The following is an 18,003-nucleotide window of genomic DNA, read 5'->3' on the forward strand; positions in this document are numbered from 1 at the left end:
CCTTGAAGGAAGACTATTCCTTGAAGGAAGGAAGTTCCTTCCTTTCCTGTCAAATGTCACTTTATTAAGCCAATGGCATGCCCCCTCCTTGACGCACTCCATATATGGTTGTGTGTGTGTGACTAAATTAGCATAGGAGATGATTGAATGGGCCATACATAGATACCGACTGCGTCTGGGAGAGTCTTACAGGAAGTCAGCCCAGGTCAGGAATGTCACAGAGGAAGTGGTCTAGAATTAGACTTCCTGTTCCTCCCTTAGCCCCTCTGGGTGGAGGTGGTGCAGGGTGTTGCTGAGCTCAAGGTGATGACAACGAGTGGAGGGGTGCCCCACAACTTTAGGATACACAGCTGTGTAGGGCAGACCAACACCTCAATGAGTTAGGACTCTTATTTTGTGAGAAGTACTTGGATTTACTAAGTAGGGCGTTTGTCACCTTGAAGGTACAATTTTGGCATTGTATTAGGTCAATTTGGGGCTACCAGCGGTGACCCAATAGCCGAATGGTTAGGGCTCATACCAGGTCCCTGGTTTGATTCCTGGCCGGCCGGACTTTTTGCTGCTTGCCCCTCCCCTGCTCTCTCTGTGTTACCTGTCTCAATACACTGTACCTGTCAATATAGACTAAGCCATAATGACTAAAATGAAATAAAATAAATCCTTTCCAAGAGGGAATTTGATACACTGCAAAAGGGCGGCACAAATGCATTGCTTGTTTATCAGGGAAACAAATACAAATTTGAGCTGAGGTCACTCTCAGTGACCAAACCACCAGGGCCACTGGTGGGAAGTGCTCGACTCTAGTGATACTTTCTGTCAGTGTGACAATAAACAGCAGGTCAGCAGCCTTGTTGCTGTTACCACTGTGGTCCCACCCTGAGAATGTTTTCTACCCAACATCCTGTGATCAGAACCTCTCCCCTCACCTATACAGTATTCCTTACATGGCTCTTGATTAAGATGTACATATACCCTTATAGAAGCATAGAGAAAAGTTATTGATATGAGGATTTCTTTAGCATGATGAAAAACACTTACAAAAATGTTTCATGTGCTTATAAATGGGAAATTCTTTTTACATATTTCATCTTTTACAATATTCTGGTACCTCTTTAAGTTTTGGTTTGTATTCTAAGATAATACACACACAAAGTACAAATACAAAATTCATCCAAAGCACTGAAAATAATATGAGAAAGAATTCTTTGGTATAATGGTCGTAATACCCCCCAGTTAGTTTATGCACTTGGCATGGTCTACAGCGTTTAGAAGAGGTCCGGGAAGCTGTGAGACGTAAACAGAGTAGAGGGGAAAGGGGTCAGAGGACTTGACTGTTCCACAAATAAACAAAGTCCCTCGGAGGTAGTAGCTATCACTAGTGGAACTCCACAAGGATCCCACAGCTGTGGAAGATCAGAGAACTTCAGTGACACAATCGTTTGTGCTTATGGCCAAAAAAGAAACAAGCTTTGTTCAGTGTCGACAATGGGTCTGTGAGCTATTTTTTGAAAGACTGGCAGGCCAGAGGGATGACAATATATGACTTGGAGATGATTGTCAAAATCCTCCCTTACTCCCCCTCTCGCTTCCCAACTTTTCCCATACCTTCAACATCCCTGCTCCCTGCCCCATTTCCCCCCTTCTCTCACCCACTCTCTCCCTAAATACCCTTCCTATCCCTGGCCCGTTTTCTTTCTCTCTCCCTCCCAATTCCCTGGCCCTCCCTCTCTTTTCCCCTCTCCTTCCCCCTCGTAATCCCCCCCCCTCTCTCTCTCTCTCTCTCTCTCTCTCTCTCTCTCTCTCTCTCTCTCTCTCTCTCTCTCTCTCTCTCTCTCTCTCTCCCCCCCTCTCTCTCCCTTCCCCCAGGCAGCTCCCTCCCTTCCTGTCGGCCTCTGAGTAGAGGATGTGTCTGGGAGTGTGTGTGTGAGAGAAAGAGGAAAGCCGTCAGTAGAATGGATATGTGCCCTCTCTCCTCCACCCTTTCTCCTTGCTTCTCTGTGTGTGTCTTTCTTCACCGTTCTCTTGCAGTGTTGTGTCCTCGGCACTCGGAGCGCTGGCCCTCAGGGAAGAGGAGGCTTGGTGGACAGAAGAACAGGCGTTTGGCTGAAAACTGAAGTTAAATGTCAGACAGAGAACAGAATGGTGGTGACAAACCAAAAGGTAATGGGCAAATACACACACACACACACACACACACACACACACACACACACACACACACACACACACACACACACACACACACACACACAGGCACACACAGGCACACACATGCACACAACACCCATTTCTTCCAAAGTCTCACAAAAGAGGAAACAGCACAGTGGATGGCTAGTGTTGAATTTCTATGAGTGTGACTGAATGTCAATGAACTTCTGCCTATCTCAGCCTATCTTCAAGGAAAATCCTCATTATGTGATAGACACAGCGCCTAATATACAGTATAGTCTTGTCTATTTAATTAGAGGACGCCTGCCTGCCCTGATCACAATGATGATAGTTGTTACGCAGGTAAGGTGGCTCAAGTTTTCTCTCATTTATAAACATGTTACAATCTCTGTGTCAGTGTTGCAGCGGATGCTAACATCATCTGTGTTGCCATGAACTCTATGGCTGTGACTTTGACCGTGATGGTGCAGTTCGAGAATGCATTAGGCTATAATGGCTCTCCTGAGAGGGAACTCTATCGGTTTGCTGTTTGGCAGAATTGCTGATGATGACATATTCAGCACTCAGATTTATGTTCATGGTGTTACCTTACCTTATTGCCAGTAAATGAATACTTGCTCATCCTTAATCCTAACCTTTACTTTCAATGATCAACACAAGACCATAACTGTTACCATAACCTTGACTTAACCCTAATTCTGACTCTAACACTAAACCTAACCCTCAACCATATAATGAACACTATTCGAAGTGAGTGCTTTGCCTTACTTTCTCTCTTTCACTGTGGTAAAACTCACTTGAGTCCTATAAAACACAGACATACACATTCGCATAGAGATCTGCGCGCTGACTCACGTGCTGTGCTGAGTCACTCATAGGGTTATTATTGAATTAAGTTAATTGGAGACCACATCCTGTGATGCGGATTATGATGATGGGGTGCCTGCCTGCCTGCAAGTCCTATCTATCTCGTTCACTTGATGACCAACTGACAGACTGCCTTTACAGGCTGGCTGACAGATTGTATTTGTCCGTCTGGCTCGCTTTGCTGTGTGACCAGCTGACAAGCTGATTAGTAACGGACTGATTCTGACTTACAAACAGAAGGCCTTGTTTGAGCTGATAAAAAAAAGATATCCTCTCTTGAAAATCCATTACTGCAGCGTCACTAGTTGTTGATGCCTGGTGTGCTAAAAGAGAGTTTTGTTCTTGACCAGTTTCACCAGGGAGTCCCCTTGACGGAGTACGCTCCCCCATTGACTTGTGAGATCTCTGTTACTTTACAGATTTAAATTGATTGTATGGCCTAGGCAAGGCAAGGCAAGGCAATTTTATTTGTATAGCACATTCAGAAAGGTCTTTAGTTGTGTTTTAAAAGAAATAAGAGTAGCAGCAGACCTGCAGTTCTCTGGGAGTTTGTTCCAGATATGTGGTTCATATAAACTAAATGCTGCTTCCCCATGTTTATTTTTGGTTTTAGGGACAGAAAGCAGACCTTTCCCAGATGACCAGAGAGATCTGGATGGTTCATTATATCGCACAAGATCAGAAATGTATTTTGGCCCTAAACCATTCAAAGCTTTATAAACCAACAGTAGTATTTTGAAACCAATTCACAGGGATCCAGTGTAAGGACTTAAGAACTGGGGTGATATTCTCCACTTTCTTGGTATTAGTTAAGGACTCGAGACTCGAGACATACTGTAATAGTCTTTTAACCCGTGCTATTTTTTAGGTGATAGTATGCCGACTTTGTGATTGTGTTAATGTGGCTGATTAAATTCAGGTCTGAGACCATGACTACACCATATTAGTTTTTCAGGCCACTAACCGGCCCTCAAATATAGTTTAAAGTTGTCTCTATATGGGCATGTTACGTTTGTGACGTCCACTGTCCGGCCACAAGGACATTTTTATATAGAATGTACAAGAGTCTCTCAGAGTTAAATTAACCATATGGACTAGCGTCCCTATTCTGGTGAAAATAACAGATATACAAGTTCACAACGTGTCACGATACGAGGTGTTGTGAGCTTGTAGATCGGCTATTTCCAGCAAAGAGATTTGGTGTGTAGAGGGCCTTAACTCTTGATTTTACAGTGTGGGACAAAAGCAATATAGGTAACACAGTGGCCTATGTGCTGATGAATGACCATACCATGAAGGAACCTTTTTTCTACATTTCTCCTAAATGTATCTTGTTCCTTACATTGTATTTGACAGATGTGGCACCCCAACCAGAGGTGTGGCCAGAGGTTGAGCGTGCTGAGCAGCTGGCGCGGGGTGCAGCTCTGAAGTGGGCGTCAGGTGTGTTCTGTCGCCCTGAACATCTGGAGAGACTGAGTCAGTACAGGAAGAGAGAAAGCCACCGGACCACATCCATACACTCCAGGCTCAAGGTACGCACGCACGCACGCACGCACGCACGCACGCACGCACGCACGCACGCACGCACGCACGCACGCACGCACGCACGCACGCACGCACGCACGCACGCACGCACGCACGCATACATACACACACACACACACACTCTTGCACTCGCACACGCACGCAAAGTACATGCAGTCGTACGATTTAAGAAAAGTACCTAAGGTCAAATCTGCACAGCTTGTTGTTTTGAATCAACCATCACCAGTACAAATGCAAATGAATGATCCAACAAGCTGAGCTGAATTATTGTTGTTCTCTTCCAGTCTGTGGTCCAGTCCTACCTGGAGGGGGTGGGCTGGGGTCTTGGGCAGCTCCGAGGGGCTAGGGCAGAACTGTCGGATGTGTCCCACGCCCTGCGGAAGGCGGGATTGGAGTCGAGTCGTAACGCTGAGGTGGTCAAGTCTCTGGAGACACTGACAGAGCTGTCATTCAATCACAGTCAGCTGCTTGCTGCAGTCAGCAACCTGCCGCGACTCTACGCTGGTGGGTAGAATCTTTAACAGGCTATTCTCCTCGTATTCCCTGTCCTACTGCTCTTCTCCCATCCTCCTCCACTTTTTCATTAGCCCAGGGATTCTCAAAGTGGGGTCCGGGGAACCCCATGGGTCCTCGAGGGGGGTCCCAGGGGAGTTCGTTAATATAGTATCAAAATGAGTTAAACGATTTTAAACATATATCTTAAGTCGGCTATCAGATAATACCCAATCTACAAGCTGACAACACAACGCAATGCAACACATTGTGAGCTTGTAAATGGCCTTTTTTTAATAGAAAATCTTTGTTTGAATTTTTTTTATTTACAACAAAAAAAATGTCAGCAGGGTGGTCTGCGGCCAAATACATATCAATTTGGGGGTCTTTGACATGAAATGTTTGGAGAACCACTGCATTAGCCCATCTTCACCACAAAGTCTCCACAAAGTCCCACTGTCCTCTCCTCACATCCCTGCGTTCTTCTTCCTTACCTTCCTCCCATCGCCTCGCTCGTCCTCCTCCTGCCAGTGCGTGGCATGGTGGCAGAGACAGAACGTCTGGTGGAATCACGCCGCCTCCTGGAAGCCCATGCCCGCCTGATGGAGCTGGAGCACTGGCAGGACGACATCCTCTGGCAACTCCACAGAGGAGCTGGAACCTCTGGAAGCGCCCTCAGTGCAGAGGACGACGAGCTGGTGACGGCATACTTCTCTGGTGTGGGACGTCTGGTGGAGGCCCTGGGTAAGAAATAGTTCCACTCCTGGTACGCGTGATTAAGGGTGGCCAAATTACAGCGCACTGCAATATACATATAAGTGTCTGGTTTGGAAAACGGCAAAAACGCCTTTCATTCATAGCATGGTGTTGAGTGGAATAAACTCCTCTAAAATCTGAATGAAAAGGGGATTAAGAATAGGATGTATAGGATAGGGTTGGTTGTGTAGAGCAGTTGTTTCTTGTTTTATACATAGTATTGATGAGACTTTCATATTGTGAATGATGAAACATGCATCACTTTAATGTATAATGTAAGCCATACCGACAAAATACACCGGACACGCATTATTATTCTGCATGTTGCAGAACTTTCAGACATCCCTGTAAACACTGCAGCTACTGTACTTCCTCAACTGCCACTACACCACTGTTTCTCAACGTCGCGTCCTGGGACCAAGCCCCCAGAGTTGCTGAGAAACATTGAAGCTGCCACCCCAGTGGCCAAAGCTGGAACTGCAGGCGGGGAGAAATACATGCACGCGCAAAACATGCTGAGAGATATTTATATATATAGATATAAATATGTAAACATATTATACATAAACACATATGCATTTAGTTATACATAGGCATCTCGAGTGTATTTAATAAATATATCGCGTTCAATCCTTGACACACGGGCTGCCGTAGAACGCAAAAAGGACACTAGTGCGCATGCTCATAACTCTATGGGGGTACAAAATCAAACCAATAATTCTACTTCCGGCAGGTTTCCGGGTGCTTCAAAACGCCACTGAGCACATTCATTGAAATGATAGCTGGGGGCGGGGCAATCCGCCCTCTAGTTATATTATACCTCTATGCCTGGGACCACCAGGGGTCCAAATGGAAACTTACGGGTCTGTAACTCTGACCAGAGTTGTATAACCAGAGTTAAATTAACACAAAGGATTTTACAGTGTAGATCGGGATCCCAGAGATCAAAAAAGCTGGCGGTCCTTGAAATTCAAAAGGTTGAGAATGACTGCACTCCCACCACTGCAGGTAAGGAGCTGTGGGCCGTAGTGAGCAGCGGCCTGGCCCTGGCCCGTCAGAACCCCACGCCCTTTGTGTCTGCGGTGCGGATCGTGGAGCGAGAGGAGGCCCTCGACCAGCTCTTTCTGGAAGAGAGAGGAGGTGCCACTGGCCACAGCAGACCACTGCCCCCTGGTAGACCCCGCTGCTGGAGAGAACGCCTCTTCCAGGTAAGTCAAACTCGCACATCGGCAAGGACCCGAGGGAGTGCGGTGCCCACCGCCGAGTTGTTCGGATATGCGGTTGTCCAGATTATCCAGTTGTCCAGAACCGCTTATCCAAACAATATGCCCATATATTGGCATGCCAATTATACAGGGTATAACAGACAGAGTCACAGGTAGACAGACAGATAAAGAGATCTCCATATATGGGCACAAAGGGAACACAGACAGACAACGGGTACTCTGACAAAGCCCCCGACCCTGTGACTCAGACATATCGGTTGGATTGGCGGTGCAACGCCCGAACTCTAGATGCGAACCTATAATCTGCCTGCTGATTTGTGCTGAAATCGGGCATATCCATATTTGGAATCTGTGCTGACGTCTGGCATGTCCATATTTGGGCATATTCCGTCCACCCGCCACTGACAGACACGCACACAACTTGACCTTGAGAGAGAGAGAGAGAAATCGAGAGAGGAGTTATTTTATCTTTTTCCTCAAGTTTCCTCTCTCTGACTTTTCTCTTTTAACTTTGAAAAGCTCAGCCAATCCCTGAAAACTGAGACAGCCAGGGAAATCGAGCTCAGCAAACTAATGGACCAAACAGTCCAAAAGAAGTGTTTTATGTACATAGAAAAGCTGATATAGATCAATCTTCTTACACTTTCAACCTTTCCTGCCCACACCAGGTACTAGAAGAGGCGGTGTCCACACGGTTCCGTAGCGTATCCTTCCTGCACACTCGCGGTCCAGGACTGGCCGGACACCTGTCTGCTCTCCAGCATGGTGTCATGGCCGACTTGGCCACGGTACGACACCTGCTGGAGCACTGTGTCCCACCGCACTACTGCCTAACAGGGGCTTATCTGAGGGCCAGCCACCGCTGCCTACAGTCTCACCTGGCACAGGTCTGTAAGTCTACAATATAGTGTTCTTGGCCCTGTGAGAATTTATTATTAAATTTGTTATTTCAAGGATCCTCAGTTTGATATGCATTTGGCCACAGACCATTATAGTACAGTAAAACCCGCACACTATGACACCAAGCCTAAAATTCTGACTTATTTTTATCAATACAGCACCCACCACTTTTATCCGTGGTGGATCTTTGTCAGGTCAATTTCAAATACATGTTCAGTCATTCAATTCAATATAGACCGTGATAAGTGATGTCACTACAAGTAAGGGGAAAAAAAGAAGTGTGGCTAATTTAAACATCATTGCATTTCTATTACAAGCGACATGTTTAGAGACAAACTATGCGATGCACTTACAACCCTGAACCCATTGTTAACTCTCTGTTGAAGTTCATATACCCTTGAACTTTTTAACCATATTAACCCTGGCTGGCATCCCTACTTGTTAAATTTCAAAAATACCTAAAATATCTACAAGCTGTTACATTGCAGCAAGTTGTGAGCTTGTAGAGCTGCTATTTTCTTGTAAAATGGTGGTGGTTAAATCTCCTCTACATGACTGCATACAATGAATATGAGGTTGTTCTCTGACCTAGGTTAGCAGCTGGGAGCTAGAGAGTGGAGAAATCTTCGCTGTGCTCAACTGGGTGCTGCACATCTACAACAGGTGAGAAACCACACCAATAAAGTTACAATAAAAGAAATGGAGTGAGGCTCAAAATTTGATGGTCTATTGTGTCAAGCTGTATGTGTTTACAGTTGCTGTTCAGGGACCCTCTTGATTTGGTACAACAATATGAAAACTATGCGAAAAAAACAACAACACACAAATCACAAACTTTTGTAATGAACCATAGAATCTTAACCACTTAACTTTAGTTTCAACCTAGCTAACATTTTCAAGACATGTTTTTTAAAGAAATCAGAAAATGTTCTAAATTAGCAACAACAACAAAATTTGGCCATTTACGCAACACGTCGTACGACCAAGTATAAAACAGGGCTTAACCACTTAAAGGCGGGGTGCCGTGATTTTCAGTGATTTTTTCCCCCCCTAAAACATAATCATCAGGTATTATGGTTATAGGAGGAAGATTTTTTTCAAAAAAGTGTACAGAAAGTGTTAAAATTATGTTTTTATGTGGACACGCCTCCAGCTCATTAACCCTCGTAGGGTCTTTGTGTTTTAGTCACACACAGGGCCTTCGGGTCACTTTGACCCGAAGGCCCTGTGTGAAAATTTTCATTTTCATGAAAATGAAAATTTTCATTTTCATATCACATGTTTAGTACAGTAAATAAGGCAAATAGAAGAAGTTTCATAGAGAACAAAAAATGTTTACATACTTTTAATTCATGTTGAAAATGTTAAACCGGGTCAAAAGGACCCGAGGACCCTACGAGGGTTAAGTATACCTGGTTCTCACCTTAGCACCTCCTCCACCACCTTAGCACCACCCACCTGTCCTAGTCCCTCCTCCTCCTCATGCCCACACCTGTTGTGTTATGATAATGAGGGGGAGGGTATAATTTTACTGTGTCATTAAAGTGCTGTTTTTCTATTGGCACATTTGACCCTCAAGGTTTCAGCCTCCAGGAAGAAACTCAAAATAGTCAGAGAAGACATAAAACACCATAAAAACACCACCAGGGGGCTTAATGAAGTTCTATTAACCTCATAGACACATGAAAAACTGAAAAAGGGCAAAACCATGGCACCACCTCTTTAAACCCCATATGGTTGAGCGGAGTACCTCAGGGCTCTATACTAGTGTATTTTCCTTTTTCTGTTATTGAGGGGAAAGCTTTCGCTGAAAATAACCATTCATGTGAGCTTGTCGATCTGTAATCTTCTGTGAAAGCTTTCCCCACAATATGGATGCTGGGGTTTAAGTGGTTAAGCCAGCCCTACATCAGTGGATCCCAACCTTCTCTGGATCAGAGAAGGTTGGTCTGGATCAAGCGTTCTCGGCCCACCCACCTGACCACTTAACACGGCAGCCCTTAAGTGGTCATGTGGGTGGGCCACATGCATTTTCAGAGATGTTTATTTTAATTATCAATCAATCGATTGTGTTGGACACATTATCATGTGTCTTCTGCAGACCGAAGACGCATGATAATGTGAAATCACACGACCGGGATGGTTTAGCAGGCTAAATTACTTGGGGCCCCCTTGCGATGTCCTCACGACCCACAGGTTGGGAATCGCTGCCCTACAGTATATACAGTGTTGTTGAAAGTACAGACCCAGGGGTCTATATTTTTGTGACGAATGTTTGCCTATTATGACATTCCAAGAATAGGGGCACTGGTTCATGTAGTTAAGCAGGTGCTTACTGCACACTGTGGGTGTGTTTACGTGCGTGTGTGTGTGTGTGTATGTATGTTTGCGTGTGTGTGTGTGTGTGTGTGTGTGTGTGTGTGTGTGTGTGTGTGTGTGTGTGTGTGTGTGTGTGTGTGTGTGTGTGTGTGTGTGTGTGTGTGTGTGTGTGTGTGTGTGTGTGTGTGTGTGTGTGCGTGCGTGCGTGCGTGCGTGCGTGCGTGCGTGCGTGCGTGCGTGCGTGCGTGCGTGCGTGTGTGTGTGCTCGCGTGCAATGTGTGTGCATGTGCATCTGTGTGTACTGTACGTGCGTGTGTGTGTGTCTCCCTTCTTAGAGTATTACCGATGAAGCATGAATGCCATGCAAATATTATCCTTGAAAAATTCTAACATCTAATAGCGTTGTTTTGGCAGCCCAGACATGATGGGCCACCCAGAGCTGCTAGCTGAGATAGAGCGAGAGGAGCTGGGACCTCTCATCTCTCTGGAGGGGCTGGAGCAGCTGCACAACAAATACGTCCACAGTGTTCGGGTGAGGACTCTGAGACAGGATGCACATGAAGTCATGCATGCTTTGCACAACGGTTCATCTTGGGTTCTCTCTATCTGTCGGCTGCCTGGGGTTAATTCCAGGCAGTCAGTCCTTCTCAACTGTAAATCCCTCCCTCTCTGCGTCTGTCTGTTTGTGTGAATGGATGCCTTCATGAGTGTGCCTGTTATGTATTAGAGACGTTACACAATGTAGTAACTCCGTTATTCACTTGTGTTATTGTTAACGGCAGTGGTTCTCAAGGACCCCCAAAATAATATGTAATTGGCCACTGACCGCCATCTGAAAATATGATGTGCCAGGTCCCCCATGCAAGAGTTATGTTGTTAAAATGTTTTAAAAATATTCCAAATGTCTCCAAGATTTATTTGAACATAGCAGATCTACAAGCTCACAAGTGAGTAAGTAGGTCAGAGGAGCTACTTATTGTCGGTATCAGCCGAGAACGCAAGAGTCTATCCCTGTTACAATAGATGGAATGCTGAGGTGGAGAGCCACAGCTCCCCGTACTTACCTATCGCATGACTTGCCACACCCAATCCATGCTACTCATACATTGGATTGACGGTGCCCAGGATTGAACCTATGATCTTGTGGTGCAAAAACGCCAGAGCTTTACAGACTGAGCTACACGGACAAGCTGTGAGCTTGTGGCCAATATACACAGTATACTGTAGGTTTAAACTGGTTAAACAGATTTTTATGCTATATTAACTGATTTTGCTGGGGACCGCCTGGAACCCCCTCGAGGACCCCTGGGGGTCCCCGGAGCCCACTTTGAGAAGCAATGTTTTACAGAGCGGTGTGTGTTGCCGTTTTCAGAAGAGCGTGTCAGAGTGGATGCACAAAGCTCTGGAAGTGGAGCTGACCGACTGGCAGAGAGATCAGGAGCCAGACACTGACCATGAGGGCTTCTACCACACCAGCCTGCCGACTATTATCACACAGGTCAGCTGTGTGTGTGTGTGCGTGCGTGCGTGCGTGCGTGCGTGCGTGCGTGCGTGCGTGCGTGCGTGCGTGCGTGCGTGCGTGCGTGCGTGCGTGCGTGCGTGCGTGCGTGCGTGCGTGCGTGCGTGCGTGCGTGCGTGCGTGCGTGCGTGCGTGCGTGCGTGCGTGCGTGCGTGCGTGTATTGACTATAAGTCATGTGTGAATTTGTGATGCTGTGATTAATTTGTTGGGTGGTTCTTGGTTGTTCAGCTGTGATTGTTAATGGCATGGTTGTGTGTTTTTATGTTAATCACACACCTGTGTCATTTTGGTGCCAACCAATGACAATAGACTGTCATGCTTGTTGCTCTGATGCACTAATTTATTGAGACATTAATAAAGAAGAAACCAATTTGGTTGTTCCTTTATTAATGTCTCAATGAAATATTGCATTGGAGTTTGTTGTGTTTGTTTATGTAATATTCGTGTTTAATACAGATGCTGGAGGAGAATGCCCGGGTGGCTCTGATGATCGGACAATCACTACGAGACCAGACAATACAGATGGGCCTCTATGAGATGGAGAACCTTTTAAATAGGTGTGTGTGTGTGCGTGTGTGGGCATGTGTGAGAATATGAGTGTCTGTACATACAGTTATATAAGTGTATACGTATATCAATCAACTTGGATTCACTATTTTACCTTGTTCTGTTACATAATATCTCTTTATGTCCAGGTTTCGAGAGGCTCTGGTGGAGTTTGGCAAAGAGCATCGCAGGGATCCAAGTAACAACAAAAACAAGTTCTACCTCCATTATCTACTGGCTTCCATCAGTAACTGCATCATTCTTAAGTAAGACTATGCAATAAAAAGATAATAAGCAAGAGAAAGAGAAAGGCAGCTTGTGTTTAATTAATTGAGGTTCTACACCATCCTATTGTCCTTCATTGGAGATACTGGAGTCTCTGTGAGTCTCCAAACAATTACTATTGGGAGTGATATAACACTGGAACAGTACTGTACTAAATTCATGGACATTAACATTTATTTCTTCTCAAAATGCATTGTTTGAAAGGGTATTTTCTCCTCTCCTTACTGTATATTTATAGTATCCTGTTACTTCCATACTACCCAGGACGTCCACAGAGAGCCTGCAGCAGCAGCAGTCATACCGGTCAGCGAGCCAGTTCAGCCGGACTCCCCCCAACCCACTGGCAGCCCTTGACCGGGCTGTGAGGCGAGCCTGTCGCCTGGTGATGGACCAGCTGCTGTTAGATCTTCAACCTTTCCTCCAAGGTTTCCACACTCGCCCCTGGCTGGCCCAGGGTGACCCCACCCCCAAGGTTTGCCAGGTTCTGGAGCGACACCTGGAGCTGTACAGCCGCGTGCGACCTCCATGTCGACAGGTCAGATTGCCCTCCAAATTGGGGATAGGATCCCAAAACGATTTGCTTTTGGAGTACATAGATATTGCCCCTTAGAACTTTAAGGCACTATAGCAGTGGTCAGCAACAGGCAGCCCCCACCAGCGATTATATATGGACCGGCAAATTATTATAATTACACATAGGTACTAGGTAGGATATGGACAGCAATGGCTTTGCATTGATTAAACCGGGTAGGATGTACGTGTACGCATAGTTCTCTTTCCTTTCTTCCTTGAATGTTTTTACTGTCAACTTTACAAAAATGCATGCCTTAAACAATACACTGTTTCTCTCCTTGAGACCTTGAACCATGAAAGAGCTCTTGTTCGAAAAGGGAGTATGGCGGCTGTGTCCAGATAAAAATGTTCTTTTCAACTTTTGGATGAACTACTGTTAATATCCTCCAGGTGCCACATTTGATTACACTTCCATTTCTATCAGTTATACCACACACATCTTTATTTATTAATGTTTATAGCAATATAGTTATTATTGTATATAAGGTGGTTTGTCGCATGTTCCTAAATTATCCATTGATTAAGTTCTGGCCCACCATAAAGGCTTAGAAAATAATTGTCCCAAAGTCAAACTTACTTGCCGACCCCTATAGTCTGCTTCTACTATAGACTATAGTCTGCTTCTAGTTCTCATTACTCAATTCAATAATATTTGTCATGCCAGAACTGTCAATCACAGCGACTACTGGCCAAGAGCCGTGGTATCCATAAGCACGCTCCCTTGACAGCTTCCTGTGATTTTGGCATAGTCTTATTCCACTCTGTTAAAATCCTTCTCCCAAATAGTCTTTAATGCTGTTTGGATTGTAGTGTAAAATATTGTGGAATGGTATTGAAAGGCTTCATGACCCACTCCAGATTTCTTAATGATATCAGAGAGCAACTTAGGTTGCTGAGGGTGTGTTGTTGGCGGGCCCAGCAACATAGACAACAAGTGCCTCACATACTGGATCAGGGGAGACAAAACTAAAGTATTATTTTTAAACAAATCTCCCTGTGTCTGAATGCATTTCTTCAACCACACGTTCCATAAAAACAGGACTCTAGCAACACATAACCTTGTGTTAACCTATATGTTGGACTCCAACTGAAAATGGGGTGGTGCTTCTTCTCAGATGACAATCTGATGGATAAACATGCTAGTGGGGTGAGGGGCAGGCACACATCTTGTTAGCTCTTTCTGGTGGGAGGGACCTTTGGATGATACTGTATGTCGCAAGCTAAATGCATAATGATACAATAACAGTTTTGGAAGTCCCATATCCGCTCTGTCTACAGGGAGTTGTAATTTTACCATATGCATCTGTGGGCGTTTTCCATTCCAAAGAAATGTGTTACACATATGCAGTCAAATTGCTTGAAATATTTCACAGGAATATGTATTGGGAAGGAGATAGTTAGGTGTAGGAACTGGGATTACCAGCCTATGTGGTATGCGCCTGGACAGCTAGGCCAGCTATGAGATGGCCTAGCCTTAATCTCATAAAATTGGCACTAGGGCCTGGGGTTTAGATCCCCTTTAATAGCACCTATTATTGTGTCCCTACAGCGTCTTCAGGAGGAGTCCCAGTGGTTGACTGTAGTGGAATATGTCAGGGCTCTCATGCAGAAGAGGCTTGTGTGTAGGAGTGCTGAGGACAGGAGACAACTGGCCCAGCGTATGACTCAGGATGACCAGCAGTTCAGAGAGCTCTTCCATGGCCTGGTGAGGAAGAGATTCACCACCATTATGTATTTTTTGTATTTGGGTAATCACCACAGTTAGTACAGACCTTGAATTGTGACTGGCTCAGAGGCATGATTCTAATGAGGAGGATTTGTAAATTGTAAATAGTGTATTTATATAGAGTCTTTATCCAAAGAGCTTTACAATGTGCTTTACATTCAGTTTTTGGAAACTGCCAAATAAATAACAAAAATGTGTAATACGTTATTTCTTCATGATCCGATTATTCATGAGTGCATTATGTGTATATTTGTGAGTTATTTTACATGTGCTGGATGTGTATGTACCTGTATGTTTATATACAAACGTGTGTGTGTGTGTGTGTGTGTGTGTGTGTGTGTGTGTGTGTGTGTGTGTGTGTGTGTGTGTGTGTGTGTGTGTGTGTGTGTGTGTGTGTGTGTGTGTGTGTGTGTGTGTGTGTGTGTGTGTGTGTGTGTGTGTGTGTGTGTGTGTGTGTGTGTGTGTGTGTGTGTGTGTGTTGATCCAGGAGGGTGAAGGGTCAGTACCTGAAGTGAATCCTCTGGCTTTACTACCAGTGTTGGCAGACTTCATTCAACTCAAGGATCCTGGCATGCTTAGTCTAGAGGTGTCTGGACTTGTAGCAAAGTACCCTGACATCAGGTCAGTCTTTCATCTCCCAATTATTTGCAAAAATCCAGTAACTCAACACTCTCCTTTCCTAAAGTGCCTTAAATGCTCTAAGGCTTATTACATGCATACTGCAACATTAACATTAATTGAAAGCATTAGAATTTCCATACAACAATCGAAGCTAATCAAAGCTCATAGCTGATCTAAAAGCTCACGTGTCACACTACGACACGTTTTGAGCTTGTAGATCGGCTATTTTTGCTATCTTTGACACAGGGCTTAAGTAGTTAAACTACCCCCCCCCACACACACACACACACACACACACACACACACACACAGCACACACACACACACACACACACACACACACACACACACACACACACACACACACACACACACACACACACACACACACACACACACACACACACACAAGGGCCCCCACTTTGAGAACAACTTCTCTAACATACAGATTGGTTCAAATAACCTTTTATTCATGAAAATAAATCCCGGATTACAGCTTTAATTCAGATTACAGATGAATCCTGAACATGAGTTAGCCCTGTCCTCTCTCCTGTCTCCTCAGTGAGGAGCATGTGTCTGTGCTGCTGGACATTCGTGGTGACATCACTAGGGACGTGAGAGGGACGGTTTTGGACCTGCTGGAGCAGAGTGCCCCACCTCTCCCTGCAGGATACAGGCCCATCTTCACAGATATCCTGGTTCCTCACTCCATGTCCTTCTGCCTCCCTACTGCCAAGTGTGCATGACCATACTGACTAAAGCTTCAAGATTGTGACAGTAGGATCGGAGTGGATCCCAGTTCCAGAAGGGATCACTGACCACCAGATCACCTTGGCCATCTGTTTTACTGTCAGGGGGCTTGAAATTAGAACTCTCCAGGTGGCCAACTTTTCAAATTGTCCCTCATATGGTATAACACTCTCTAGCTGCTAATAAATTAAATGAGATGGTAAAATTCTATATGCATCCAAGGTGGCTTGTTAATATGTTAGATTCATGCCCTGATAACATGAGAGGTATTGACATAATAATATGAACGATGACAAACTGACTTGCTCCACAAACTCATCAAACTCCACATTTTCAGCCAGGAATCACAGTTTTCTTTAACTCTAACTGCTACGCACATTTCATTTCTGTGATAGCTGAGCTGTAAAACATCTGATGTATACATTCCTACAGATGAATACAACCAATGGGATTTTGAATTGACTTTGTAAGCCATATGGCTGTTGATGTGATGTTTATTTTGTGTGTCATTGTGTAAAATACAATTAATAAACCAATAAATAAACTAAGGAATGAGTACAAATGTATTAAAGATAAAATAAAATAAAATATTGAAAATAGGTAGACATGAATGACATACGTGTGTACATTGTACAGACTGGATCAAAAGTGTATATGACGGCACATTAATTATGTACAGTGCCAGCCAGGAACTCAGGCTATGGATATTATGTACAAAGTTCAGTCAAACTTAGGCTTTTATCAAGACGGTCAGTCTTGAACCAAGGCGTCAAACTCACCCTAGTAACCTACTCTCTGTTGCAGTGACACGACACATACACATAATGCGACACTAACACATAAACCCCATGAACACATTAAACCCATAGAGCTATGTAATATCGATTAAACTCATTAAATACATTCCCCTGCAAGTAACATTTTAGACACATGTCTCGTCTCGTGGCGTGTCTGTCTGTAAACATTAGACATTAAACTGTGAAACATTTTCTGGTGGGGGGCCTGATTTTGTATTCACTTAGTATTCACTGACTTAGGATCACAATGGAAACAAGCTCCTGGTGCTTTTTCTGTTATCCTTTTAACATAACCTTTGACTGTACCTGTACTCACTGTTAATAAGCATGTTAGTGGTCAATCAATCAGTAGTATTCACTGATTTAGTATGCACTGACTTAGTATTCAATGACTTAGTATTCACTTAGTATTCACTGACTTAGTATTCACTTAGTATTCACTGACTTAGTATTCACTGACTTAGTATTCACTTAGTATTCACTGATTTAGTATTCAATTAGTATTCACTGACTTAGTATTCACTTAGTATTCACTGACTCAGTATTAACATTATGGCCCTGGCTGCACATCATTGGGATTGGGATGTGTAACCCATGGGCATACTCACTTCCACCATAGTCTGTCTGGGTTGAGTTGTCCAAAATTAAGTATATTTTCAGGAGAAATTACAATTCAGATGCACAGCACGAGAAAGGGTAAAAAATACAGGAGTCTCCTGCTAAACTCAGGGTACATGTCAAAATTGTTTTGTACTACTACTAAGTTGTTGTTTTTTTACCACATAAATGTTGTATTAATAATGATCGATTTATGAAATGCATGAATCAAGGAATATATTCTGATTCTAATTTCTAAAGGCATTAAAAGAATGTATTTGGAAGGGGTTACAAAGGTTACAACCAGTCTGGTG

The 18,003-nt window shown here is 44.3% G+C and overlaps 1 protein-coding gene across 2 annotated transcripts; it reads left to right on the forward strand.

The window, feature by feature from the left end:
* Positions 1–1,943: 1,943 nt before the first annotated feature.
* On the forward strand, positions 1,944–16,906 carry exoc3l1 (exocyst complex component 3-like 1). 2 transcript variants are annotated; one of them, XM_080437466.1, is made up of 15 exons: positions 1,944–2,160; positions 4,393–4,568; positions 4,866–5,085; positions 5,605–5,817; positions 6,838–7,037; positions 7,724–7,942; positions 8,548–8,618; positions 10,689–10,806; positions 11,647–11,772; positions 12,251–12,351; positions 12,490–12,606; positions 12,890–13,160; positions 14,748–14,903; positions 15,412–15,545; positions 16,108–16,906. In XM_080437466.1, the coding sequence occupies exons 1-15, from the start codon at positions 2,121–2,123 to the stop codon at positions 16,289–16,291; spliced, it is 2,346 nt and encodes a 781-aa protein (XP_080293592.1). In that variant the 5' UTR covers positions 1,944–2,120; the 3' UTR covers positions 16,292–16,906. The 2 variants fall into 2 exon arrangements, with proteins under 2 accessions (XP_080293592.1, XP_080293593.1); XM_080437467.1 differs by having other exon boundaries at positions 14,757–14,903.
* Positions 16,907–18,003: the final 1,097 nt, after the last annotated feature.

Source organism: Gymnoscopelus braueri (genome assembly GCF_963280865.1).
Source record: "Gymnoscopelus braueri genome assembly, chromosome: 9".
Taxonomy (NCBI): Eukaryota; Metazoa; Chordata; class Actinopteri; order Myctophiformes; family Myctophidae; genus Gymnoscopelus; species Gymnoscopelus braueri.

Excerpts from the sequence above, each read along its gene's own strand:
- exoc3l1 (XM_080437466.1), top strand. The coding sequence starts at position 2,121 with ATGTCAGACAGAGAACAGAATGGTGGTGACAAACCAAAAG. Across the intron at positions 12,607-12,889 it reads AGTAACTGCATCATTCTTAA|GACGTCCACAGAGAGCCTGC; the intron begins GTAAGACTATGC and ends CATACTACCCAG. Across the intron at positions 14,904-15,411 it reads GAGAGCTCTTCCATGGCCTG|GAGGGTGAAGGGTCAGTACC; the intron begins GTGAGGAAGAGA and ends GTGTTGATCCAG.